Below are 26933 nucleotides of genomic sequence, written 5' to 3'. Positions count from 1 at the left end.
TGAATCACTGTCCATTAGAGAATCAATGGTACTCAAGGATAAAGAAGTAATTAGAGAGGTTAACGGATTTTACCTTGTTCTAATTATGAATTATTTATGGAGGATTGATCTATATGCAGTGACTATATCAAATGGACACTTTACAATTTAGAAGTAATTTATGTCTATAATTTTTAGAGTGCAATTCCAAGTTTATAGTGGAGTAACTATTGGAATTAATAGAATTAATTAATTAATTAAAGTGTTTAATTGATTATTAATTTTATTGGAGCTCGGGATTATAGGTCCATTAGTCCCCGCGTCGTCCTAGTAATTCTGCCAGACACAGAGGGCAAAATAGGAATTTTAGAATTACGGAATTCTAAAATTAAATACTCGAAAATAATTAATTGAGAATTAATTATTATTTAAATGATGTGATTTTTTAAATTTGAATTTGAACACATCTAGATTTATCCATTTAAACTTATTTGATAAGTTGTTCAATTTAGAATTCAAATTAATTTAAGTTTGACTTAAATTGGAATTTGAATTTGAGTCAAAATTGGACTACATGATAAATGATGATTTTCTCTTCCTTCCCTATCTGATATTGGCGCCACACAGGGATGAGAATCCCCTTAGAATGGCCGGCCATATAGGATAGAGGAAAAGAGGAGATTTTGTTTAAAATTCAAATAGGAGATAATTAACAAGCTTTATCTTAGAGATAGAGATTGGATTCCTTCTAGAAGTTTGACTTCTATTCTATAAATACTATTTTTGAGACAATTTTTAGAATGGTGTTTTACCGTAATTTTAGAGGTAGCCGAAATTTCTCTATAGAAATTTTGGAAACAATTCTTCAGCCCTAAGAGTTAAGGCTGGCCGAAATTCTCAAGAGAGAGAGGAAGGAAAAAATTTTTTCTCCAAAAATTCCACATCGTGCATGCGTTGGTGTTTGTGGAAATTCGAGTGTTTATTGTAACCCGTTTTGTCTCATGTGTGCCCACACACACATCTTCATGGATTCTAGGAATTGACTTGGAAGACATTGGTTTTCTAAACATAAAGATTGGTGCAATGACTGTTCGTGGTCAAAGAACTCAAGTTATCATCTGAGTCGGCTTCCAGATATTTTTCCTGATTGAGTTCTTGATATATATAAGTTAATCAGATTAATTTATTCGTTTATAAATTAATATAATCTATAGAGTATCTCAAAAGTTTTATGAAAATTTTTGTTATACACGATCCGCCTCTTCCCCGCACCACCGCGCTTCTGCATCCGGATTCGATCCGGAGACCATTTCTCGCCCGACTAAGCAAGATTTTCGGGTTTGGGCTCGGGTAGCCCGAATTTAACATGTCCACACTTGCCCGCCGCCGTCTAAGCACCGTATACCGTCGTCTGCCGGGATTTTTTTGAATTTTTCCGACCATGCCCGAACTACCTGAATTGCCCGACCCGAAAAATGCCCAAAAATTCAGTGTGCCCGAAGTGCCTGAACCCGCTGCCCGAATTCATTCAAACGGGTATTTTTTTGAATTTTGCCCGAATTTTTCCCGCCGGCCTGAACTGCCCGAGGTGCCCGAATTGCCTGAATACCCGAAAACGGCTAGTTTTTTGAATTTTTACCCGAATTCTGCCCGAAAACCTGACCTGCCCGAGTTGCCCGACTCCCCGAATTACCCGAAACGGCTAGTTTTTTAAATTTTGCCTGAAAACCCGAATTGCCCGAGGTTGCCTGACTGCCCGAATTTCAAAAAATAACCGTTTATCTCTTTTTTTAAAAAAAAAAATCATTTTTTAACCTTAAAATTTTCCTATAAATACCCCCATCCCCCACACATTTTTCTCACTCAAACTCTCTCAATCTCTCTCAATCTCTCTCAATTTCTCTCAATCTCTCTGAATCTCTCTCACAATTTTTCTAAAGCTCTCTCTCTCTCAAATTCATCTTATTTTTTTATAATGGATCCTTTTGGTTATAGTGGTATTCCCGTTGATGCCCAACACAATGTAGAAGAAAGGCAATTTTCCACTAATGTGTTTGTTACGTAGCAATCTACTAATCCAAGCCATGGTGGACGTATTGGAGGTCGTGGTCGCAATAGTGGGCGTGAAGAAGCGGCGGCGAGTGTGACTGCGTCTGCGTCTGCGTCGGCAAGTGTTGCAACCTCCAGGAGGAAATGCAAGCGTACCTCGACAGTTTGGGATCACTTCGACATAATTGACAAGGTGGATAATGAAGGTAACACTAAACATATAGCTCAGTGTAAATATTGTTTATCTAAATTACAAGGTGACATTATTCACAGCATGGCGACTAAACTGACGCGATGTTTGCACTTTTCGAGGGAGTTTGAAGCGCCAGACCCATCATTACGAGGGAGGCTCGGAGTTAGGCACCCATACCCAAAGCAGACAAAAAGCGCTAGGGCGGATCCCAACCTAGCTCGAGACAGTCCGAAGAAAAGCCTCGACCTAGAGGGCAATTATTGTGTGAAAAAATATGCGCTGACACGTCGGACAACAACCATGCCCCACGTGGCCCTATGTTTTCCACGTCAGATAGCTGTCGATGCCTAGAAAGTCATATCCCTTCCATCTGGCGAAGAGGTCGACCGTAAGGGGCGATTCGTGGGGGCGTCGACCCTAAGTACAGTCGACCGAGACAAAGGCCGCGCCCCGAGAAGGAGTGTAGACGCCGAGGGAAAAACAAAGGCAAATGGGTCCGCGTCCCAAGTTAAACCTCAGAGGTGACAAGTTGGAGATCTCAAGGTTACGTCTGGATTGAGATAAGGTCAGTAGCATAAGGAATGATTATAAGCCCCTAAACCGCTTGGAACAAACCAATGGAATTCACAAAGGATCTGCAGAGCCGTAATAGGGGACAAATTGGATGAGTAAACAATCTAAAATGTGTTAAAAAGCTACGGTCTAAGCATGTAGAATAACAGGCTACTCTAGAAAAACCATCATTAAACCCCCTGTGACAGCTCATCCTGAAGGGACCCACATGTAATCTGTGAGCTATAAACAGGGGCAAAGCCCCAGAGAGAAAGAATAAGGTTTTTTATGTAACCTTAGTAGAACAAAAGAGAAATACAATATGCAGTAGATGTAGTTCTTCTTTCATAAGGGTGAACCACTATATACCTTTGTGTGTTTTTACTTTCATTCAAGCACCGTATCAAATACTCTTCATAATACACCAAAAACACAAACACCGTCCCTAGAATATTCAATAAAATTGCAAGTTTTAACTAGTAATTCAACGGGCCATTGAGGAGTAATCCGGTGAAGTCTTGTCGACAAAAATCAACTGTCGACAACTTTGATTGGTTTTTTTTATTTATTTTTACCTGCCTTCTTTCTTCCGTTTCTCTACCGCTATAGATTTTAGGGATTAGGGCTTGTTCTTTTGAGTGAAAAACTCAAAAAAATGTAACTTGAGTTACAGCTTTATTTGAGTTCATATTCTTTTAAGTTTAAACTCGAGTTCAAACTCGAGTTTATGACTAAAACTCGAGTTCAAGTTTCCTCTTCAACTCGAGTTCAGAAACTCGAACTCAAATTAATGAACAGTATTTTTTCTATTCTTAAAAATGCTATAACTTTTTCGTTTTAATTCTGATTGAGATAATTTTTTTTTCTATGCGTTGACAATGAAAAGACGAATAAAACCCGACCCATATACCCTATTAAAAATTTTCATCAATATTGAGTTTTTATTAAAATACTATTTAAATACAAATTCAAGTTGACTCACTCAAACACAAACTCAAAAAGATTCTTATCTCAAACCATAACTCAAATGTACACAACCAAACATAAACTTAAGTTACAAATTCAACTCAAGTTATAACTCAAATTCAACTCAAAAATTATACTCAAGTTAAACTCTAAAAGAACAGGCCTTTAAGTTTGTTCAACATAGGTGAATTTTTTGGGCTTTTTTAGTTTGTTCACCGCCTGTAATCACCGGTGACGGGATTGACACGGAGGAGGACTATATACTGGCGAGAGACCTTGCTGCTTTGTTTCTTGGCTCTGTTTTGTTGAACTCAACTAGAATGTGCAGCGATTTCATGAATCCCAAAGGAAACAAAAATTCCTGAATGAGTTTTTTCGTATCGTTCTGCAGGCTAAACTCTGACGTTTGCTGCAATCTTACTGTTGAAGTGGTTGTTGGGAAAATTTGCCTAAACTCCTAGAGAAAACAGAGAAAGAAAATTAAAAGCACAAAATTCACACCAATTTAACTACGTCATGTTTCTGTCATCGCAGATTCCACTATATTATTGAAGAAATTCTCACAAAAAAATCACTCAATTTCACTTTGTATTTCTCTCACACTCAAAGATATTTTCTAGCTTCACATTCTCAATTTTCTCTCTGAAAATTCGTGATCATAGAACCCTAGAACATTAGGTATTTATAGGAGTCTCGAAAAGCCAAAAAAAAGCCCTGAAAAACACCCAAAACCGACATTATCTCGGACTGCCCGCGCCCTGCGCCGCGGCGCTACTTCAAATCGCCCATGCGCGCTGCGGCTGGCGCCATGGTGCCCAACCTTGGCGCTGCGGCACCCAGCAGTCTTCTTCCGGAGCGCCACGGCGCTGTCCTGCTACACAAGGCTGCTGTGCAGCCCACTTTGCACCAGTTTTCTCCTTCTTCGTGGCTGTTTTTTTCTTGCTCTTTTCCTTGGCTTTTCTTCGTGCATGATTAGGCTCCACATCTTCAACAGTGGCTACCTCGAGCATTTCACTTCATAAGGTGATTTTTTTATTTTTTTTTATTTTTTATTTTACAGAAGGCTGATTAAGATGATGACCGTTATTAATATAGTAATTGGGTTCCGCGAATATCTGCAGTTTTTTAGAAAATATGTTTTAGACAACGTTTTCTTTTCAAAGCTTGTATCTTTACTACTGACTATAAATTCAGTCTATGTATTTGTCCTTTTTGGTTGGTTGTAATATTTATGTCTCGTTCATTTTGTTGATTTGAATTTAGAATTTAAGTTGAGATGTAATTTTATGTGAAAATTTTTTATTATAGTAAAAAAATTAGATATAATTATTTGTGAGAGTTTTTTACTGTAGAAAAACTCAAATTCTAAATTCGAATCAGCGAAGTGAACGCCTTAGTCTTCCTTGTTTTGTTGGTTTATGATTTTTTAACTCAACTTCTTCTGGTGTTATTTTAAATATTGTGATGTTTTGCTTTTTGTCCCTTTGTTTGGTGCTTCCAGCATTGAACATATTCACCTACTCTGCACTCCATATGCTCTGCAATCTGCGCTGCCGATGAATCCTCTGCAGATTCGAACAAATCTTAGCCGTCTGATGGCCAGATCGTGATCATCCGCGGTACTGGAGGCCAAATCGCTTATAGAGCCGTCGGCATTCAGAAGCTCAAAGTGTATGTAGTTTCTTCTTCATTGCCGATAAACATTGCAGAAAGCTGAAAAAAGCACCTTTTGTTGCTCTGGATTAGATAAGATCATGATGACTTAAAAATCTAGCCCTAATTATGTGAAAAAAAAATGGTTTCTTTTCTTTATCTCGACTTTAAAATGGTCTCTTTATCCTGTCACTTCTCCAATTCTAGGGATTTTTTGTGTGGGTTTATAGAGTAAATAATTTGTTAGAAATTACTAGCAAATTAGCAGGCTTTCTAATTTGGCCAATAGTTGTGGCATTGCATGGATATTTATTACCGTAGAGGAAGAAGACAAGAAGCTTCTTAGTTTTCTTTAGAGATGACATTTCATAGTGTTTCATTAAAAGTTTGATGCTTTAAATTGTGTTTGGCTTGACAGCTGTAATTTAATTGGGCTAGATATTGATGGTAAGCTATAAACCGTGGTTAAAAAAGAACAGCATATTAGGCACAATTTTAGTGTAGATGGGTAAAATTCAGTTCAGTGAATTTGATAGTATACATTAGTATAGATTGGTCATAGTCGAATTATGGGAATCATTATCTAATTACAAAATATAAATTTGCTTGCTTAATCTGATCTCATTCAGGTTTAGAAATGTGCATGATAAAGGAGGCAAAACTAAAATCTGTATGTATTTTGTCTTCTTGTTAGTTCCTAGGTTTTTACCAAGGGACAAAATATTGCCTTGTGGTTCCGTTCTGAATGAGTTGTCAAACATTTTTCTTCATACTTAACTACTATCTTTTTTAAAAAAAAAAAATTTATAGGGTGCTAATATGGTTGAGTTTTTCTTTTGACAGGATATAAAGCTTGATGATCTAGAAACCGGCCATTTTGTCCTCGTTGACATATGTGGATTTGGTGCTTGGTGTTGGTATTACAGCACTTTTAGAAGAAGCAGGTTTCAAAGTTACTGCCATGGACTTGACTGCTTCTGGAATTCACTCATCTGATTCGAATAGCATTACAAACCTTTCACAATATCGATATGTGGAGCCCCTTGCTGATTTTCTTGAAAATCTTGCTGAGAGAGAGAAGGTAGTTGAAAGTGCAATACATGAGTAGGCCATGTGTTTAAATCAATTAAGCTACCATCAGTTTGGATGAATTAAAGGATGGTCATGAGTACCTTTCAACTAGAAGGGCTCTGGACATAATCAGAATTAGTTATTGTGTCCCATTTTTCGGGCTGTCCATAGATGTACACTCCAGGTTACACCCAATCATTATTTTTTTTTTCTTTTTCCTGCAACCAAAAAAAAAAAAAAAAAAAAAAACAAAAAAAAAAATTCGTTTTTCTTCACTGGATGATAGTAAAATTGTTACATTTTTTTTTTTTTTTGAAATTTTGATGCCTGGACTTTCTTATCTGCAAGCGATATATTTTATAGAATGTTTTGATTCCCTTCTTTGCTCGGAACAAATTTAAGTGGTGTTTTAGTCCTCAAAATTGCAATATCTTTTTGTCGGGTTTGTGTTACTATTGATCATATGACTGCAAAAACATTACTGCAGGTTTAAAGTTTATGGAAGATAAAAAATGGGGATATTTCAAATTTGTATAAAGACGTGTAGAAACTCAAGGATGAGTTTTGTTGTGTGGGAAAAATTCATACTGACACGTCGAACAATGATCATGCCATACGTGGCTCCACGCCTGCCACGTCAGATAGGCCCCGACGCCTGAGGCTCATTTTCCTTTCCCACATGGTATGGGAGCTGAGTGCATAAGGGGGGTTTGAGGCCGCCGACCCTATACACAGTCGAGACCTGTGAGACCAGTTAATACAAGTAACGTGATAGGGTCGACCGAGAGAAAGGCCACGCATGGCAAATTTTGGCATGGGCGCAGATGGCAGAACGTAAGCAAGTGGACCCACATCCCAAGGAAGACCCCTGAGGTAATTAGCTGGATATCCCGAGGTTGCGTTTGGGCTTATAGGAGGTCAGTTGCACAGGAAATGATTACGAGCCCCTAAAAATCACCTGGAACGGATCACTAGCTATTACAGAGGATCTACAGAGCCATAATAGGGGGACAAATTGGATGAGTAAACAGTCCAAAAGGTACTGACAGGCTACGGTCTAGACAAATGAGGTAATAGACTACTCGAGTGAATGGGCCTCCTGGAAGAGACAGTCAAATGGTCCAAACAGTCTACTGTTGGGCGAGGCACAGATGGAATGCAGGCTATAAAAGGGGGAAAACCCCCAAGAGAGGAGGAGGATGATGATTCTCCATTTGTCTAATTTGTAAGAACCAAACGAGACAAATATAATACAGTGGATGTAGCTCTTTTTCAGAAAGGTGAACCACTATAAAACCTCTGTGTCTTTATTTTCATAAGCAATATAACAGTTTCTTCACAATACATCCAATACACCAATACAAACTCTAGCATATTCAGTTTAATTACAAGTTTCAAACCGGTAACCCAACGGGCTACCGCAGGGTAATCCGATACGGTCTTGTTGACAAAATTTAACCATCAACAATTGACGACTCCACTGGGGACCGAACCTAGAATTTCTGGTTCACGCATTTGACCCCAGATAATCAGCAATCATGCCTCCAAGAAGAAGAAATGGCGATACAAATCAAAACAGCCAAACGGAGGAAAATACCACGCATCCAACCAACAATAGGGGTGGGAGAAATCAGCCCGACCAGGGGAATCAACCCCCGGCGAGGGATGAAGCTCCACCTCCAGACATGCCACAGCTTGATCCGGTACAGATGCAAGCCCAGCTGAACACTCTGACCGACTTGGTTCGAGGACTAACGACCATTGTCGAGCGGTTAGGCAGGAGAAACTCTATGCCTCCCTTGGAAGATGCCTCGAGACGAACAGGAGCTGCCATGGCTAGGAACCAGAATGCTGGTGACCGTCAAGGTGCTCCGAAAGGGATCGGGGATAGTGAAAATGTCAGGGGAGATAACCTGAGACCTCGACTGTCCAAGTCACTTGGTAGCCGACAGAGGGCTGCCAGGCAACGAACCCAGGAGAGAAGAGCGCACAGCGGCCTGGAAAACCCTAAGGCACCCCCTTGGAACCTGGGAAAAAATATCCCAGGAGATTTCAGGGTCAGTGTAAGAAGGTGGAGACCTGAGGGATAAGCTGAATACGAAAAAGGCAGGAGCCTCGAAAGGATTCAGCTCTGCAATCTCTACGGAAGAGGCTAGAGCCATTATGGAGCGTGTGATGAGCCTAGAAGAAAAGCTCACGGGTGACGTCACCGGTTTAAAGAAGGACGTCAAAAGCCAGGCGAGCCATCTACAAAAAAACGTAGGACAGGTGGTGGAGGTGGTCAACGTCGACATCACCCCCAGCCAAACTCACTAGCACCCTTTCACCGCAGAGATCATGGCTCCGCCTTTACCTGACAAATACAAGTACCCGACAATCCCACCGTATGACGACAGAAGGGACCCCGACGACCACCTGGAAATGTACACAGGGCACATGCTTCCGCCCGAAGATGGTTCCGGACACTCAAACCAGAGTCCATCTCTAGCTGGGAAGAGTTGAAAGAATCCTTCTCCCTTCAATTCATTAGGGAAAATAAGTATATCCCGCCAAAGTAAAACCTGACGATGGTATACCAAAAACCAAATTAGTCATTAAAAAAATGACTTGCAAGTTACGGGGAAGCCGTCGCCGCTACAACGGATATGACAGACCGAGAGGCTCTGATAGGGGCCCTGTCCAGTATGAAAAAGACCACGCCATTTAAGGATGACCTAAACTGAAAGCCACTGGCCACCTACAAAGAATTTCTGGCACGAGCACAGGGGTATATCAACGCTGAGGAAGCCGATACGAATGATCCCGAGCACAAGTCCAATAAAAACAAAGGAACAGAACAATGATCGACCTCAGGGAAGCAAGAGAGTCGAAAATGACGAGGCGGGGAAAACGGAGATGAGCAGACCGCATCGGCGCCAAACCCTCCGAAAATAAAGAAGCCGAGGCAAGTGGAAAATCGAAAGCGTCGGCCGTTCCAACGGTATGACTCCTATCACGAGCTTACTGTAGGTGTCAAGGAAGTATTCAATCAGGTCGGATGAGGAAACTTACTACGCCGATCGGAACCAATGAAGTCAGATCCCAATCGAAGGAATCAAAGTAAGTATTGCAAGTTCCACGGTGACGTCGGCCACAACACCAACGAGTGCGCCGACCTAAATGATGAAATCGAAAGGTTAATCCATGAAGGAAGGCTGCGAGAGTTCAAGGCTAAAAGGCGAGGCCATGACCCCAGGAATGACGGTCGAAGCTGGGAGGACAATCGGCGGGGAGAAGACCGCGAACTAATCGATGTCATAAGAACCATACATGGAGGACCGTACCTCGGGGGGGATTCGAGGAGATCCCAGAAAAGTTACGCCCACGAGGCAAGACAGGTGTACCAGGAGAGGTTCTGGAACCTCTCGACCACCAAATCAGCCAAGACGACAAAATTCGATAGTGTTGAAGTAGCTTTCACCGAGGAGGATGCAAATGGTGTCCATTTCCCACATAACGATGCCTTGGTAGTGGAGGCAGTAATTAGAAACCACACCGTGTGCATGATCCTGGTAGACAATGGAAGCTCGGTGGACATCTTATACTCTGATTGCCTGGAAAAAATGGGGATCCCAAAGGAGCAATTGGAGAAAACGTCTCTGCCATTATTCGGGTTCACAAGGGACTCAGTTATCCCCGAAGGAATGATTTGGCTACCCATCACCGCGAGAGAAAAGCCTAGGCAAGCAACCATGATGGCAAACTTTTTGGTGATAAAGGGGGGCTCACAGTATAACGCCGTAATTGGGAGGCTGACCCTTCAGGCACTAAGGGCGATAACCTCCATCTATCACCAAAAGGTTAAGTTTCCAACCCCCAATGGCATAGGCAAGATGAAGATCAATCAGTACGAATCCAGGATTGCATACACAGATGCCCTACACGGGTACGATCAACCAAGGAGACAGGAAGCTATGATGGTACACCAAGGTGCGGTCGAGGACATAGATCCTAGAGTCACGGAGGAAACCTGGTCCTAACCAATCGAGCAGTTGGCGGAAGTCCAGGTTGATCACGAGGAACCAACAAGGGTACTGAAGATAGGATCGAATCTGTCTTCGGCGCTCAGAATCGAGGTCGGAGAGTTCTTGAAGAAAAATATGGATGTGTTCGCCTAGACACATGCAGACATGGAAGGCATCGACTCCCTAGTCATGTGCCACGCTCTGAACGTCGACCCCACATATCACCTAAAACATCAAAAACGCCGACTGATGAATCCAGAGAGGTACGAGGCGTTAAAGGAGGAAGTCGACAAACTCATCAATAATGGTTTCATAAGGGATGCTCACTACCCTAGATGGGTTTCAAATCTGGTCCTGGTAATCAAACCTAACGGGACGTGGAGAACATGTGTTGATTTCAACGACCTCAACAAAGCTTTCCCAAAAGACGGTTTCCCACTCCTTTGAATATATCAGATGGTCAACGCCACTGTCGAGCACGAGCTGTTAAGTTTTATGGACACCTACTCTGGCTATAATCAAATTCCAATGCATCCATCTGATGAAGAGCATACGTCATTCATAACAGACAGGGGCCTTTATTGTTACATGGTAATGCCATTTGGCTTAAAAAATGCAGGGGCAATGTAGCAGAGGCTAGTAAACAAGATGTTTACTAAACAAATCAGAAGAATAATTTAGGTATATGTTGATGACATGCTGGTAAAAAATGTCAAGGCAAGACAACACGTTGACCATTTGGGCGAAATGTTTGATGTACTAAGAAAATATTGCATGAAGCTAAACCTTTTGAAATGAACCATTGGGGTCGAGTCAAGAAAGTTTCTTGGCTTCATGGTCAGTAACCGAGGAATATAGGCTAACCCGGAGAAGGTAAAAGCTTTACAGGATATGAGGTCTCCCACGAAACCAAAGGAGGTCCAAAGGTTGACAGGATGCGTCGCCGCCCTTAACAGATTCATATCTAAGGCGACGGATAAATGTGTTTCCTTCTTTGATGCCTTAAAGGGAGGCAAGCATTTTGAGTGGAAACCGCGATGCGAAGAGGCCTTTCAAAGGCTGAAGGAGCACCTTAGCAGACCTCTAATCCTATCAAAACCTATACCGGGCGAGAAGCTGAGCTTATACCTATCCGTATCAAAACATGTCGTAAGCTATGTATTGATCAGAGAAGAGGGGATCCAATTTTCAGTTTACTACGTAAGCAAAAGGCTCATAGATGCCGAGTCAAGATATACCCAGATGGAACAATTAGCTCTCACCTTAATGGTGGCCTCAAGGAAGCTTCGGCATTATTTTCAGGCCCACACTGTACGAATCCTAATGAACCACCCATTGAGGCAAGCTTTACAAAAGCCTGAAACCTCAGGTCGACTCTTGAAATGGTCGGTGGAGCTAAGCTAATTCGACATTGAATACGTACCAAGGGCGGCGATCAAGGGACAAGCATTGGCGGACTTCCTGGCATAGTTCTCCCACGGACCGACATTAGCCACCGATGTAGAAATTAAGGAGATATGATGGAAGCTTTACGTAGATGGAGCGTCAAATGAAACCGGGTCAGGAGCAGGCGTCATGCTAGTAAGCCCAGAAGATCACAAAATTACCTCGGCGGTACGATTCAAATTCAGGGCATCAAATAATGAAGCGGAATATGAGGCGCTGGTCGCAGGATTGCGGTTAGCAAGTCACTTAAAGATTGAAAGACTTGAAATTTTCAGTAACTCTCAATTAGTGGTCGGGCAGGTAAATGAAGAGTATCAGGCTCGCGGAGAAAGGATGAGGGCCTATCTGAGGAAGGTAAAGAAGAGCTTGTAAAATTCAAAAGTTATGAGATACAGCAGGTGCCAAGAGCTAAGAATACAAACACCGATGCCTTGGCCAAACTGGCATCCTCGAAGGATTTTGACCTAATAGGGGTCGTCCCCATCGAAGAACTGGAACGACCGACTATTGACGAGGCAGTAGAAGTCTTGACAATTCAAGCAGCTGGGAACTGGATGACACCACTCGTCCGATATTTGATGAACGCATAGCTACCCAACGATAGAGACAAAGCCAGAAGGATCAGGTACAGAGCTGCCAGGTACCTATTATATGATGGTTTGCTATACAGACGATGCTTCTCAATGCCTCTGCAGCGGAGCCTAGATGATCATGAGGCGCAAGAGGTCTTCCAGGAAATCCATGAAGGAGTGTGTGGTAATCATACTAGGGGGCAATCTTTAGCTCTTAAGGTTTTGAGACAGGGGTACTATTGCCCCATGCTTAAAAAAGATGCGTTTCAATACGCTCAGTGTTGCAATAAGTGCTAGTGATATGCCATGGTTCCTAGAGCTCCCTTAAAGAACCTAACTTTCGTTATTAGCCTATGGCCTTTTGCCAAATGGGAGATCGACCTGATCGGACCTTTACACCTCGCACCCGGAGGGCTTAAGTTTGCCATCGTCGCTGTGGACTACTACACTAAATGGGCCGAGGTGAAAGCTCTTACTTCGACCACCGAGGTATCCTGCACTAGCTTCATATGGAACAACATTGTATGCAGGTTTGGCGTTCCACATTCAATCGTGTCTAATAATGGGAAGCAGTTCGACAATGCCTCGACGCGCAAATTCTGCGGGGATCTAAGCATACGAAAGGACTTCTCAGCTCCAATACATCCGCAGTCTAATGGGTAAGTTGAGGCCATCAACAAAATCCTAAAGTATACCCTGAAGAAGAAGCTCGATGACTTAAAGGGAAAATGGGCCGAAGAACTCTCAAAAGTCTTATGGGCATACAGAACAACGAGTCGAACTACCACGGGTGAAACATTATTCGCTAAGGCGTACGAAATCGAGGCTATACTCCCTGTGGAGATTGAGACGTCGACTCTAAGAATGATCGTGTACAACGACGACACAAACCTAGAAGCCATGAATAGAGAACTTTACCTATTGGAAGAAAAAATGCTCAATTCTCAATTATGACTCGCCGCTTACCAACGGAGAGCAGCGCGATACTACAATAAGAAGGTCAAACAAAGAAGGTTCGTCCAAGGAAATCTGGTATTAAAAAGGGTGATGCAAAAGACTAAACCAAAAAATACTGGTCCCTTGGGCCCGACTTAGGAAGGACCCTACCGCGTTCTGGAAAGCCTCGCCGGCAAACGGATTCAACACCCATGGAATGCAGAGTAGTTAAAACTGTACTACCAATAGTGTACGAATTTTTACACGCTTTATTTGTGTTTGACATTCTGTTAATATAAACGAAGCTTATTCATAGCAAGTGTCCAAAAGAATGCAAAGAAATTAACCCCTTTATAACATGCCCGCCTAAAAATCATGGTTTTCAGACAGACATGAGGGGCAGCTTGGGTTTACAAGCTAATATATATATATATATATATATATATATGTAAACTTCTTAGAATTGCGCCAAAGACCCCAAGGGGTAATCAGAAAGCTAACTCTTCTAAGGAAGAGAGGCTTTAATGCTTGGCACAATTCTTAGATTTGTGCAAAAAGCTCCAAGGGGCATTCAGAAAGCTGACTCCTCAAAGGAGGAGAGGCTTTAATGCTTGGCGTAATTCTTAGATTTGTGCCAAAAGCCCCAAGGGGAGTTCAGAAAGCTGACTCCTCCAAGGAGGAGAGGCTTTAATACCTAACAGATTCATAAATTCACTAAGGGTCCCAAAAGGCGCTCGGAAGATCAAAGGTTACCCTCTTTAGAGGAGTTAATCGAAGACCCTTTGTGTATAATTATTATAAAGTAGATCAATAAAGAAAAATGAAGTCATAATAAAAATAATAATGTACATATAGGATAAAAATCCATTGTCTAGAAAGCAACAAACAATATTACAAAAATAGAAATTATGGATCGGCGCCCAGCATCCTAGGCTTTGTCGCCTCCACCACCTTGACTGCCCTCACAACCATCAGCTGCAGCTTCCCCAGCTCCGCCACTGCCCTCGTCGCCCCTGCCTTCGGCAGGAAAACCTTCATCGTTAGAAGGGGGCTTGGAGAAGAAGTCCAAGTTGAAGCCAGGGAGGTGCCTGTTAATTCTAGCCACAATTTACTCGCCAACAGACAACATGTCACTGGCACGCATATTATGTAACTCTTCGGAGGATTTGAAATCCTCGATGACCTTAGCAGCAACATCTGTGTTATTCTAAGCAAATTCAACAGAGGCTACAAACTCCTTGACCCCCTCCTCCTTACCCAGGTCGTAGCCATCCTGCTTGCCTAGGTTGTATCCTTTTTTCGGAAGACATCATCGGAGTTAGCAGCTTGGTTACAGAATACCTTGACGCTCTTTTGGGCATTCTGTAGATCAACTTTTGCCGCCTCTAGCTCATTGACGATGAGGGCAAGCTTCTTTGAGGTCTCCTCATTATTGTCTCTCTCCTTTCTGAGGAGAGCCTTCAAGGACCCCTCAATGCGGTCCATTCCCTTACTTCTCTCTTTTACCTTAACCATATCGATAAAGTTAAGGAGAGAGAGGACAACGGACTGCCAAATCAGAAGAAATCTATTAAAAAGAAAGAGAGAGAAAAACAAAAATGCATATAACATATAGGTGACGAAGTATACATGGATCTGAAGAGATACTGTTGACGCGTACGGCCGATCAGAGAAGCCCGAGTCGCGCTCTCCCAGTCCTGCTTAAAAAAGGACTCGTATAAAGCCTAGAAGATGTCGGAGAAGCGCGGGGACAGACTTAGTGCCGCCTTCATCTGGGCTGGAAGGACGTCGGCAACAATGACCTATGGATCTAGGACCCTTACCCCGGGAAGCAGCAGGCGTTCTTTGGGCGGAAGGGCCTCGGGAGCATCAGTAATATTGATCACTGGCAATGGCTCAACCTCCACTGCCGGTATTTCTGTCGGTCGAGGCCACTTCGGCCTCGATGTCTCCTGTGTAACTGAAGGCGCTACTATAGGCTGAGGCCTCAATGGGACATTGGCCGCAGCAGCCTCTCTCGGCCTCTCACGAGGCCTCTGCTTCTTAGAGCACCCCTTGTCGCTAGGAACGCGCAGCTGCAGGGTCTTTATCTCTGCATTACAATTGAAGTCAGGAACTTATACGGTCGACAAATAATAAGGAATCAAAGGCAAGAGAAAACTAACCTCCAGTTGTGAAATTAAAGAAATCTTTGACCTCGGCGGTGTTGTTAGGGGGAGGGAGAGAAAGCAACTGGCCAGAACTTTCTAAGTTGTCACGCGTTAACAGGACGCTGACATTACAAAAGGTCTCAGGGAAGCTGAAGGCTTGCTTCACCTTTGTAAGCCGGTTCCCAGAAAGTTAGGGACGATCCTGGGAAACTGCAGAAAGTAAAATAGGGTTGGCGTTAAAAAAAAGGGTGACAATTGCAATAGATGGTCGAAGGAAACTCACTCAGCGTCCCAAAAGATGTTTGCACACCCAGACGCTTAAAGGGCTTATTAGCAGGGTGAACGTCGAACATACCCTTCACCATAAAAAAACATTGGCTTCCAGGCATGTGACGACGAAGGCAACACCCTTATTAGCTTTCCTAAGACGGGCTTGGTTCGCCCGTGACCACCAAAAAAATACCAACCGTCACACTTAGGGACCTGGCAAAGCTTATATGAAAAAAGGAACTCGTACAAAGGCAGATCTACGTCAAACCTTTAGTCCCAGAGAACCCACATATTAGCAAAACTATACCAGATGTTTGGGGCCAGCTGTGTGGGGGAGATGCTGTGGAGATCACAGAGGGACTTCACAAACGGGTGTATGGGAAGTGTCATCCCCTCTGTGAAGGCCCGGGTGTGTACAGACATATAACCCGGGGGTGGTTGGCTCACCCTAAAGTGAGGGTCCGGTAGGAGATACTCAAACCATCGGCCGTCCACGTGCCCCTTCTTATATGCATGGACGATATCTCTCTACCGTGTCTTCGGTGCCATGAAGTCAGCTGTGAAGGGCGGACGGTCCTTGTCTGCCCCTATTGAGGCCACAGGGGCGCTCGTGTGTCAGCCGCTGCTATCGAAGATAAGGTTGCCAACCAGGGAGTTGGCGCCACTGGAAGAGGAGCCCTCCCCCTTGGCCTCGCCTTCAACCAGGCGGTCGACACTGTCCTCGTCATCCCGTGGGTTTGGGACATAGTTCTTGACCTCCCTCAAGAGTGGGTCGCTGGCTGTAGAATGTGAGGAAGACTCAGCGGCTGGCATTGGATCCGGCCTCATGAGAGGCACGGATGATGATCCCCCTCGACGCTTAATCCCTCTAGATGCCATTACTGTGAAGGAAAAATCTACAGTCAGTTCCTATAAGTCGAGAGGGGGAAAGGAAGATAGCTTGCCACTTAAAGATAAAAACGTTTGGTCGGTTAAAGTTAAAAAGTTAAAATGATGACGATTCAAATAAGCGATGATGGTTCGAGCCTAGGCATCAACTAGCCGGAGACTACTCAAACAAAGCGACGACCATTCAAACTAACCCAGAATGCCAAAGGAAAATCCAGGCTCACTTAAAACTCCAGCCAGTCCAGAACATGGCGGACAATGTCAAAATCAGGTTCTGACACCCCTGTTATACCATTTCCAACCATTCCCACCACTCAAGAAATAATCCACCACAAAACCAGAAACGATAAACACGTCAGAAGTGGAGAGAAGGTTTGAGGGATGCTTACCAGGAAATCAAAAGTGAAAGGGATACATGAGCTGTTGAGATAATGTTGCCGGGGACTTACAAAATGGCGAGAAGGAAGTAAGTGGTCTTGGAGAAATTTTTGTAGAGTTTTGGCTGCTCCAAAATGATTTCGAATGGTTCAGACATACGAAGAGACCATTTATAGTAACCAAAAGCCTTTAACCCCCAGCCGTCCGATCAGGTACGAACGCATCTAATGGTGAAAACACAAGAGCTTAATCCGACGACTAGGGGAAGGGCGGGAAGCTAAAGAGTCGCGATCCAATGGCCCAGGCTCATCCGTTTAAATAAAAGGCTACGTTAGCATAGCGATTGAACAGACGCGACATTTACGCTTCTCGAGGGGTTGCCGAAGTGCCAAGGCCATTATTGTGAAGTAGGTTCAGAGTTAGGCTCCCGCGCCTGAAGCAAACAAAAGAAGAGCCATAACAGATCCCAGACTTAGGTTGAGGCAGTCTGAAGAAAAGCCTCGACTTGGGGGGCAAATGTTGTGTGGAAAAATTCACACTGACATGTCAAACAACGATCATGCCACACGTGGCCCTATACCTGCCACGTCAGATAGGCCCTGACGCCCGAGGCTCATTTTCCTCTCCCACATGGTATGGGAGCCGAGTGCATAAGGGGAGTTTGAGGCCGCCAACCCTATACACAATCGAGACCTGCGTGAGCAGTTAATACAAGTAACGTGATAGGGTCGACCGAGAGAAAGGCCACGCATGGCAAATTTTGGCATGGGCACAGAGGGCAGAACATAAGCAACTAGACCTACATCCCAAGGAAGACCCCTGAGGTAATTAGCTGGATATCCCGAGGTTGCATTTGGGCTTATAGGAGGTCAGTTGCACAGGAAATGATTACGAGCCCCTAAAAACTGCCTGGAACATATCACTAGCTATTACAATGGATCTACAGAGCCATAATGGGGGACAAATTGGATGAGTGAACAGTCCAAAAGGTGCTGACAGGCTACAGTCGAGACAAATGAGGTAATAAGCCACTCGAGTGAATGGGCCCCCTGGAAGACACGGTCAAATGGTCCAAACAGCCTACCGTTGGGCGAGGCTCAGATGAAATGCATGCTATAAAAGGGGGAAAACCCCCAAGAGAGGAGGAGGATGATGATTATCCATTTGTGTAATTTGTAAGAACCAAACGAGACAAATATAATACAGTGGATGTAACTCTTTTTCAGAAGAGTTAACCACTATAAAACCTCTGTGTCTTTATTTTAATAAGCAATATACAGTTTTTTCACAATACATCCAATACACCAATACAAACTCTAGCATATTCAGTTAAATTACAAGTTTTAAACCGGTAACCCAACGGACTACCGCGGGGTAATCCGATACGGTCTTGTTGACGAAATTTGACCGTCAACAAGTTTCTTTCTGGATCAATCAGTCTTGATGTGGGTATAGTTTATTCTTTACGTGTTTTATGCTGTGTCAGTTGTTTGCTATTAGATTTCTGTTTGACCACCATGTAAAGTGCATATTTTTTACTGTCATTATATCTCACACAACTCTTAATGGCACCTAGGTTAATGGTGGTTTTTGACCGCCATCAAGACCGCCATTAATTAGGTATTTTTTAGTAGTAATTAATTTTTTAGCAAGCCTCAAATAATTAGCTTGTAAGACCAAAATCTTGCAGAGTATATGACTCCTAAAAGTTCCAAACATGCGTACACAATCAACAAGATTGAAAACATCGATCTCAAGCTCAAATATGTACTTGTATGTAACGGTTCAGAAATTTAATTAGTCAAATATCTAAGCACAAACAATTCGATTCAAAAATTAGCTTTATGTATGATGTGGTCATATAATTTATAGACTAATTGTTCCAGTTCATATTAATCAGAACAAATTAGTCAATAATAAATTATCCTCCTTTATTTAAATGTAACCATAAGCATTGCAGGAGCTATAAATTTTTTTCATGGACGTAGTGCAACGAAAATTTGGAAATAAAATTACAATGCAACCTTTTGTGTTTTGTTTTTTTTTTTTTAAACCTTGGTCGCTTTTGACCTTCGTTTTATTTATTTTATCTAATGAATTAAGCCTTTAATAAATGTAATTCACTTTTTAGAATTCAGATTTTCAAAACTACAATTAATTTACGTAATAATTCAGGTGATTTTTTTGTTTATTCTGGGTTTTGAGTTTGTAATATCAGTATACTTCAAAGCTAAACTTTGGGATATAATTGAAATTGTGTTGGAAATTCTGCTGCAACATTGGAAGGGGCCGGGGAACTAATTAAAAAATGGTTAAAAAAAAGGAGCGTTTTGGGAGGAGGGGGGACAAAAATGCAAATAAGAGAACACTGCAACCATAAAAAAAAAGGAAAAATTTCATATTAATACCTTATGTTTTAGCAAATTGTTTTTTAGTATCCTTTGTTTTTAATAATTTTAAATTAGTATCTTGATGTTTTAATTATTTTTTAATACTTTAAGGTTATTTTTTAAGATGTAAAATATCAAATTTACCCTTATTATTAATTTATCATAAACTAATAAATTTAGAAAAAAAATTTAATTTAAAGCATTATTTTTATCTTTAATTTTTAAATGTTTAAAAAAAATTCATAATTTTTCTAAATTTATTATTAATTTTTTGGTTAATTAATGAAAATGGTAACTTTGACATTTTACATTCTAAAAAATGATCTTGAGATACTAAAAAATGATTTTTCAAAACGTTTGAGGTACAAATTTAAAATTACTAAAAACATAGGGTATTAAAAAACTATTATGTTAAAACACAGGATATCAATATAAAATTTTTCCAAAAAAAAAAATTTATAAAAGTAAGTGTTACTACGAGAGCAAATTCATGCATGCGAAGGATTAGGAAAAAAAAAAAAAATTTCATCCATGTGAAGGTTGTGAACTCTTTTTATTTTTCTGGAAATTTTCTTTTTTGGGGGGAAAAAGACATATCATAGATATATTGAACAAAATTAGAAGTTGTTATAATCCATTATGCGCATTGGGAGGCTTATCTGTAGAATAAGGCAGGGCAGTGATACTGTGAATCATGTGAACCCAATAAATGAGCTCGCTATCACGCCTAGTGTAAGATAATGTTAAATTGTACGTTAAAAGGAAATGTGTTTCCTATCAATTAAATCAAGAGGATCAGCATTTATGCCAGAAGGAAGCAAATAATTGATTCAAAATAAATAGAATGGGACGTGGTTCAGTTGTTTTTATCTCTTCGTGCTCAGTACTCTCAGTACAACTTGCCATATGTGGCCCCAGTCATATTCGTATAGACACAAAATAATTTTTTGTTTGAAATACATTTTTTTTTGAACAGTTGCAATAAAAATTTCCAAAATAGAGTTATGAATAAATACATTCTATGTATTTTTTTTTAATAAAAAAACTCATATAAAAAAACTTGCATTAAAACAAAGACAAGTGTTGTAGGGTTAAAACAAAGACAAGTGTTGTAGGGTTAAAATAAGGGAAATAGTAGAAAATATGTCAATATGAAAAGTTTAAAAAAGTATATAGGCTAATTTTTAGTTATAGAAATTAATAGGTCATAACTTGTCAAGTTATGGTTCATAACCAGATAAGTTATGGACAAACTTGTCAAGTTATGGTTCATAACCATACAAGTTATGGACAATTATAGACAATAACTTGTCAAGTTATGGTTCATAATCAGACAAGTTATGGACGAAAATAATAATTTAGTCTATTTATTAACTTATATAAACTATTAACCTATTAATTTTAATTCATTTCAACAAGTCTTGACCTATCTCCTTCTTTCTCCCTTAAAATAAAGATCCAATAAAAATGCCCAAAGACCATTGAGAAGGCCAATTAAAGCCCATGACAGCTCAATCACAATGACACGTCATCATCAACATAAGTGGCAAGGGGTAGAAGCTTCATGGAAGCAAGAAGCAGTTAAGGGGCGAGGCTTCAGAATGATATTAAGAAGCAGTCTCAATAAAGTTTACGAGGTCGAGGTCGAGGCCACAGAGGATAGATTCTAAGGAGGCTTGTTCGAGAAGTCATTATTTGTAATTAAATATATCAATTTTAAATAAAAAAAGCCGCTCATTATAATCTCTATCTTTTAAAAAATTATTAAAATGATTATAAAATTATCCTTAATCTAAAATGGGAAAGGCGGCCATGAAAGCTTATAATATATATATATTAAAAAAACTCTAAATCTCTTTTTGAGCATTCTTGTATATTTTTTCTTTAAATTAGTGAATTTTCTCATCTTTCCTACGATGGACGAAGCTCTCAAATTAAGGGTGAACCACTATAATTCTCATATATTCTTATTTTTATTTGCTTTAATTCGCATTTATTTCGATTCAATTTGCATTAATTCCTCCCGTAATTCGTGAATTTATTGTTGATGAATTTTAATCGTCAACACAAAGTAACATACATTACTATACAATACTAATAACCCAGCGGGAAAACGAACGTATACCTGAGGTCCGAAACGGGAGAATATATTGGCATACTAAGATCGAGCACATCTAGGGCTCTATTTGATAAAACTCCTCCCATCAAGATAAACTTTTGAGCGATGGAGGGACAAAACATCGTAGTACTAAGGCTACACCAAACACCGTTAAGAAACCAATCCAATGGACATATAAAACAAACCAAGACAATGGGAAAGCCCCGGTTCTACAGTAAAGAAAACACACACAAACAAAAACACAATAAATAGAAAAAACTCTAAAGCCCGTTGTCAAGTGACTCCGAAAAGGAGGCAATCACTGAGAGCACCACCCGGAAATACAAAGGACTTTGAAGGAGTTACGGTGAGGTCAAGAAAGCGACGTCAAATTATAAGTGAAACTCACCCTGCATAGTTGCCGCCGGTAATTGAGAACACCACCTAGAAGAGAAGCCCACTACTGCACGAAACAAAACGCCAAGGGAGCACGGCAACCATCTAATGAACATGTTAGAAATAACAGCCTAAATGAATGACCCTATTTTCAATGCGTGTCAGATCTGCTCCAACAAAAGCGCCACTCCACACACTACTACCCCCACAGAGAAGACGATGATGAGACGAGTCTGAGGACTAAGTTTTAGGGCCGGAAGCTCGGCGACGCGTCCAGAAGTGGCACTGGAGCTCCGGCCAAACACAACACTCCAAAGAGTGACTTTAGAGACAATAGAGAGAGAGAAAATAACTTTTTTTATATATACATTCATATATTTAAAATATTCGATAAACTCATTCAGATGTCTTTTTTTTTATGGCATAAATCAGCTGCATCTTTTACGTGAAATATGAGCAACTTGAGGTTTTTCCATTAAGTTTATTTATTTTTATTTCGTGAGTTGCTTATTAAATGTTTAATACACAAATAAAGGTAACAAAATATAAAATATAAGCTTTTCCTAGTACAGATAAGGTCATCCGACCATGGTCATGCCAAGGTGATTTGATGCCAAGATGGATGTCGATTCGCTATCATATATAAGTGAGCTCTAATTGGTACGTAGGTGGATTTTAATGTTTTATGATAGACCGAGTGGCACTAAGGCCTTGAGACTTTCAATAATCCTTCTTGTTTAGCTGAGTTAGAAGATCCAACAATGTCATTACTCATGCCTTCACTAAGCTCTTTCAATTTATTCTTGTAAAATTGGGGGCCTTGTCAGTTTCCCTATGCTTTATTTCGGCCCAGTTCATTTCGCTGATTCGAGTTTAAAATTTGAGTTTTGCTACAGTAAAAAGTTCTCACAAACAGTCACATCTAACTTTTTTGCTACAGTAAAAAGCTCTCACATAAAATCACATCTCAACTCGAATTAACAAACTAAACGGGCCCTTCATTTATTTGAGCAGCTTGTTGTTCTCTTTAGGTTGGTTTGTGTAGAGCTAAGTTTTTTTTTTTTTTTCCTTCATTTCTTATTATTGACTGCTTTTCTATTAAAGAAAAAAAACACTAAAACATTGCCACAAAGAAATAATAGAAAGAGAAAGCACCAATTACTACATTAAAAGAAAGAATAAATTTGTGACAAATGCTCAAGAATACCACTGATGCTAAGCGCTGCAGAAGGCATGACTTCATAATATAGATCCACCTTATAGCCGTACCTCATAGCATTGTTTATCCAAACAAATGGGAGCACAAAGCTAAAATAACTTATAGATTTGATACTTAAGAATGAGGATGAGTACATCCTGAATGCAATATTGCAATACCCATAACATAGGACCATCTCCACCTAGCTACCACTTGAATTGATTGTGACTGATAGTTTGGCTAGTGCCTAGTAGTTAGCGTTGAGGTGACAACAGAATGTTGCTCTAAGAGAATCAAAATTTCAGAAGCTCCTAAAGCCCGAGCCAAATAAAAACCATGATTTTTAAAATAAAATAAAATAAATTGTCCAGAAAACATGGCCACCTGTTATATGCATGCACATCACACATTACCGATGCCATGGTTGGGTTGTACAATATCCATACTTCTATTGAAGTCCAAAATATTACCTAACCAATCCTACCATTTTGGCATTGACATTAATGAAAATGGTTATCTTTATGCAAAAATTTCCTTCACGCAGGGATTATAACAGGAAAAAATTATGACACTTTATAAATCGGTATACAAGTTAGGCTTAGAATTAGTGTCGGCAACATTATTAACATATATAAAAACATTAATACGTGTAACATAAGCAATTTTATAAATATGTATTCACCTTTCTAGCCATAAAAAATTCAATTCACTTCCAAGACGAGGAGTATTACTTTGAAAAACAGTACGTAAAACAGCTCATGAAAACAACAATAATGAAAACAAAATGGACCGAAAACAAACTCCATTTTTAAGAAAAAAAAAATGAAGAATTTATCGTGAGTATAAACCCTCTACTCTTAAGAAATACTTTTTTATTGTTATAATTATTTAACTAAAAAAATTATAAATTAAAAAATAAAGAATAAAAATCATAATCTATAAACTTTTAAAATTACTCTTATTTTTACCGTTCCTTTTGTCCCCTCTATTAAGAACTTTGTTCAAATTAAACAGACAAACCCACACACTCTCCAAATAATAATAATAATAACAATAATAACAACAACAACGATAATTTACTTTTGTGTTATGTATTTAGCAGAAATCAATTTTTTAAATTAAAAACAAAAAAAAACAAAACAAAACGAGTTTCGGACTCAGTGTGTGAGTCACAGATCCGGTTGGTTTTCACGGTGGGGCACATCCGCGACGCGTAAACCCTAGCCGAGACCTGTCCCTGTCGAACTCGAACAAGAAACCTTGTTGCATCAGATTCCCTATCACCGAAAACCCCGCTTCCGAGCTCACGGGTTGAATCGCCAGACACTTGACTAGCTCCGCAGGTTCAATGAAATAGTTCCTCGGCGGCGGCGAGAACACCGAGTTCCCCGCGAGTCCGAAGCTGAGTCGCGGCAGACCCCGCCTCGACTCGCCCGACACGTTCACGCACAGATCGAAACCCGGGATCGACTCGGCCGGACTCGGGAACCTGACTCGCCGTCTAAACGCTGCCAGCACCAAACGGTAAGCCGGCTCGGAGAGGAACGTCAGAGTAGTTCCGGAGTCCATAACGGTGCCGCCGTTACCCAGCTCGTCGACGGACCAAACGGAGGGGCTGATCGGTAATTTCCTCCCGCCGATGGAGACGCTCCTGATGCCGATGTAGTAAAATGTGGGCGACAGAGGGTTAGTTATTAACGGCGTGAAGGCCATTTTGGGGATTTTCGAAACTACGTCGCTTTGGGCTGCTCCGATCGTGAGATAACTTGTCGGCGGCGGAGATATCGTGTAGTCCATGAGACAGTACGAGAACTTGTTCCCGAATCGGCGACCGAGTTGGGTCGAGAACGAGATGGGTCCTTCGCCCAGGCCCATTACTCCTTGGGCCCCGTTGAAGCTCCCGCCAGAAACACTCGGGCCGGAGGTCCGAAACGCGCACCCGAAGTTTAGGCCTTTCAGTTTCGTCTCCCGCCCGGAGTTTAACCTCAACGTCGTCGTTTCCTTTGAAAAGAACCCGCTTGTGGTGGACCCGTCCGCATAGGAATACTCGTAGCGGCATGGGCTGTGGATCCGGGTCCGGTTACAGGGGTTCGGGCCAGGGACTAGTCGGCAAACCGGATCGTAACAGTGGTGGGGAGAGAATGTGGCGGAGTGGCGGGCGAGGAAGGCCGATCCGGGGCTCCGATTGGTGCAGTTTTTGCAGGCGGAGCACCGCAGCCAAACCAGATCGCTTCCGGTGTCGGCGACGAGGAGGAGCCTTTGCGGCGGAGTTCCGATGCGGAGGTCGACAAAGTACTGTCCGGAGCCGGTGGAGGCGCCGGAGACGACCGGCGATTTGACGGCTTTGCGGTGGAGGAGGACGGAGAGGCGGTGGGAGTCGGAGGAGAGGGTTTCGGAGGGAGAAGCGAAGGGGTTTCGGTGGAGCAATGGGAGTTTGAGGAACTCCCGGGTTTGGTTGTGCTCGGAGTTGCAGATATCGGCGATGCTGATGAGAAGGAGAGTTATGGAGAGTTGGGAGAGAGTAGAGGATAGCGACATTGTTGTTGTGCCGAAAAGAGAGAGAGAGAGGTGTAGAGTAAGGAGAGAGAGAGAGAGAGAGAGGCCTTTTGGAATCAAAAGGCTGGTATTGTAAAATGTACACTAAAGAGTGCACATTTCATGACATACGTATCTGGTGTTGTGTACGTACATTTTTTGCTAATGTATGCTAAACCTCAACGCAGTTAGTTAAGCCAAAGACGTGAAAGTTTGCAATAGTGTTAGTGTTAAAGGGTTTCTTTTGCGACAAAATTCAGAAACAATTTAAACTTAAATTATAATTTTATTTAAGTTAATATTTTTTTAAATTTAAATTTTATTTAATTTTATTTAATTTTATTCAAGTTATAATTTTAACTTAAGTTATAACTTAAATTCAACTTAAAAATTACACTCAAATCACACTCTAAAAGAACAACTCCAAAAATTTACGTGTGTGTGTATTTTTGGGAGTGTAAGATTCAAGCTTTGAACCTCATTGTTAGGTGTGGGTGAATTTATTATTAAGCCTGTAACCACTTATTTCATAACATTAGAATCGTATATCCTAAAAATAGAGAAAAAGAAAAAGAGATGATTAGCATTATTTTGTATGTGTAATGTCATAAGTAATTTACTAACATTATTAGATCTACTATAATTGTGACTTAATCTAATGATTTAAAATGTATTCTACCAATAACACTGTTTTTATTCCCTAGAGATTTCCGCAAAAGAATTATCGAAAACATGAAATGTGAAAATTAAGCTGGAGGGAAAGGGGCCTAGAGAGTAGAGGGTGGAAAGATGCCCCAGGTATTGCTGGTTTGCAGCTAAGCACAGGGACGATGAAGCATGGATTGTACTTTGTCGTGGTGCTGCCTGTGGTCTTTGTGAAGAAAATATAATAATAATTAAAAAAAAAAAAAAAAAAGAGGGGGCAAGGAAAGATGTGAACAGTGAAAGATAAAAGACAAGTTAGCATCCAATGAATAGATACGTGAATTGTTTGTCTAAGGCCATTCTGACGATCCAATAGTCTCGCGCCACGTGTGAAATTCAGACATGAAAAGGAGAAACGAGTGGCACGGTTACAAAATGACAGGCTGGCTGTTTCCCCAAGCAAGATAACAGGAGAGAGAGAGAGAGAGAGAGAGAGGGGGGAAAAAAAAGGTCAATTTATTGCTCATGGGCTAAGGACCTAAGGTTTACTATAACTGAGTAGTC

General features: G+C 41.1%; 2 protein-coding genes across 2 annotated transcripts; one reads left to right on the top strand and one right to left on the bottom strand.

The window, feature by feature from the left end:
• The first annotated feature begins 9531 nt into the window (after window positions 1–9531).
• LOC112091007 lies at window positions 9532–10482 on the top strand. The gene has a single exon (XM_024163627.1). The coding sequence runs from the start codon at window positions 9532–9534 to the stop codon at window positions 10480–10482; it is 951 nt and encodes a 316-aa protein (XP_024019395.1).
• Window positions 10483–24164: 13682 nt separating this feature from the next.
• On the bottom strand, window positions 24165–25968 carry LOC21405740 (aspartyl protease family protein 2). Its single transcript, XM_024163653.1, has one exon. The coding sequence runs from the start codon at window positions 25725–25727 to the stop codon at window positions 24378–24380; it is 1350 nt and encodes a 449-aa protein (XP_024019421.1). The 5' UTR covers window positions 25728–25968; the 3' UTR covers window positions 24165–24377.
• Between the last annotated feature and the right edge of the window lie 965 nt (window positions 25969–26933).

Source organism: Morus notabilis, unplaced genomic scaffold (assembly GCF_000414095.1).
Source record: "Morus notabilis unplaced genomic scaffold, ASM41409v2 Scaffold538, whole genome shotgun sequence".
NCBI lineage: Eukaryota > Viridiplantae > Streptophyta > Magnoliopsida > Rosales > Moraceae > Morus > Morus notabilis.
This window is presented reverse-complemented; position numbering and strand designations above follow the sequence as displayed.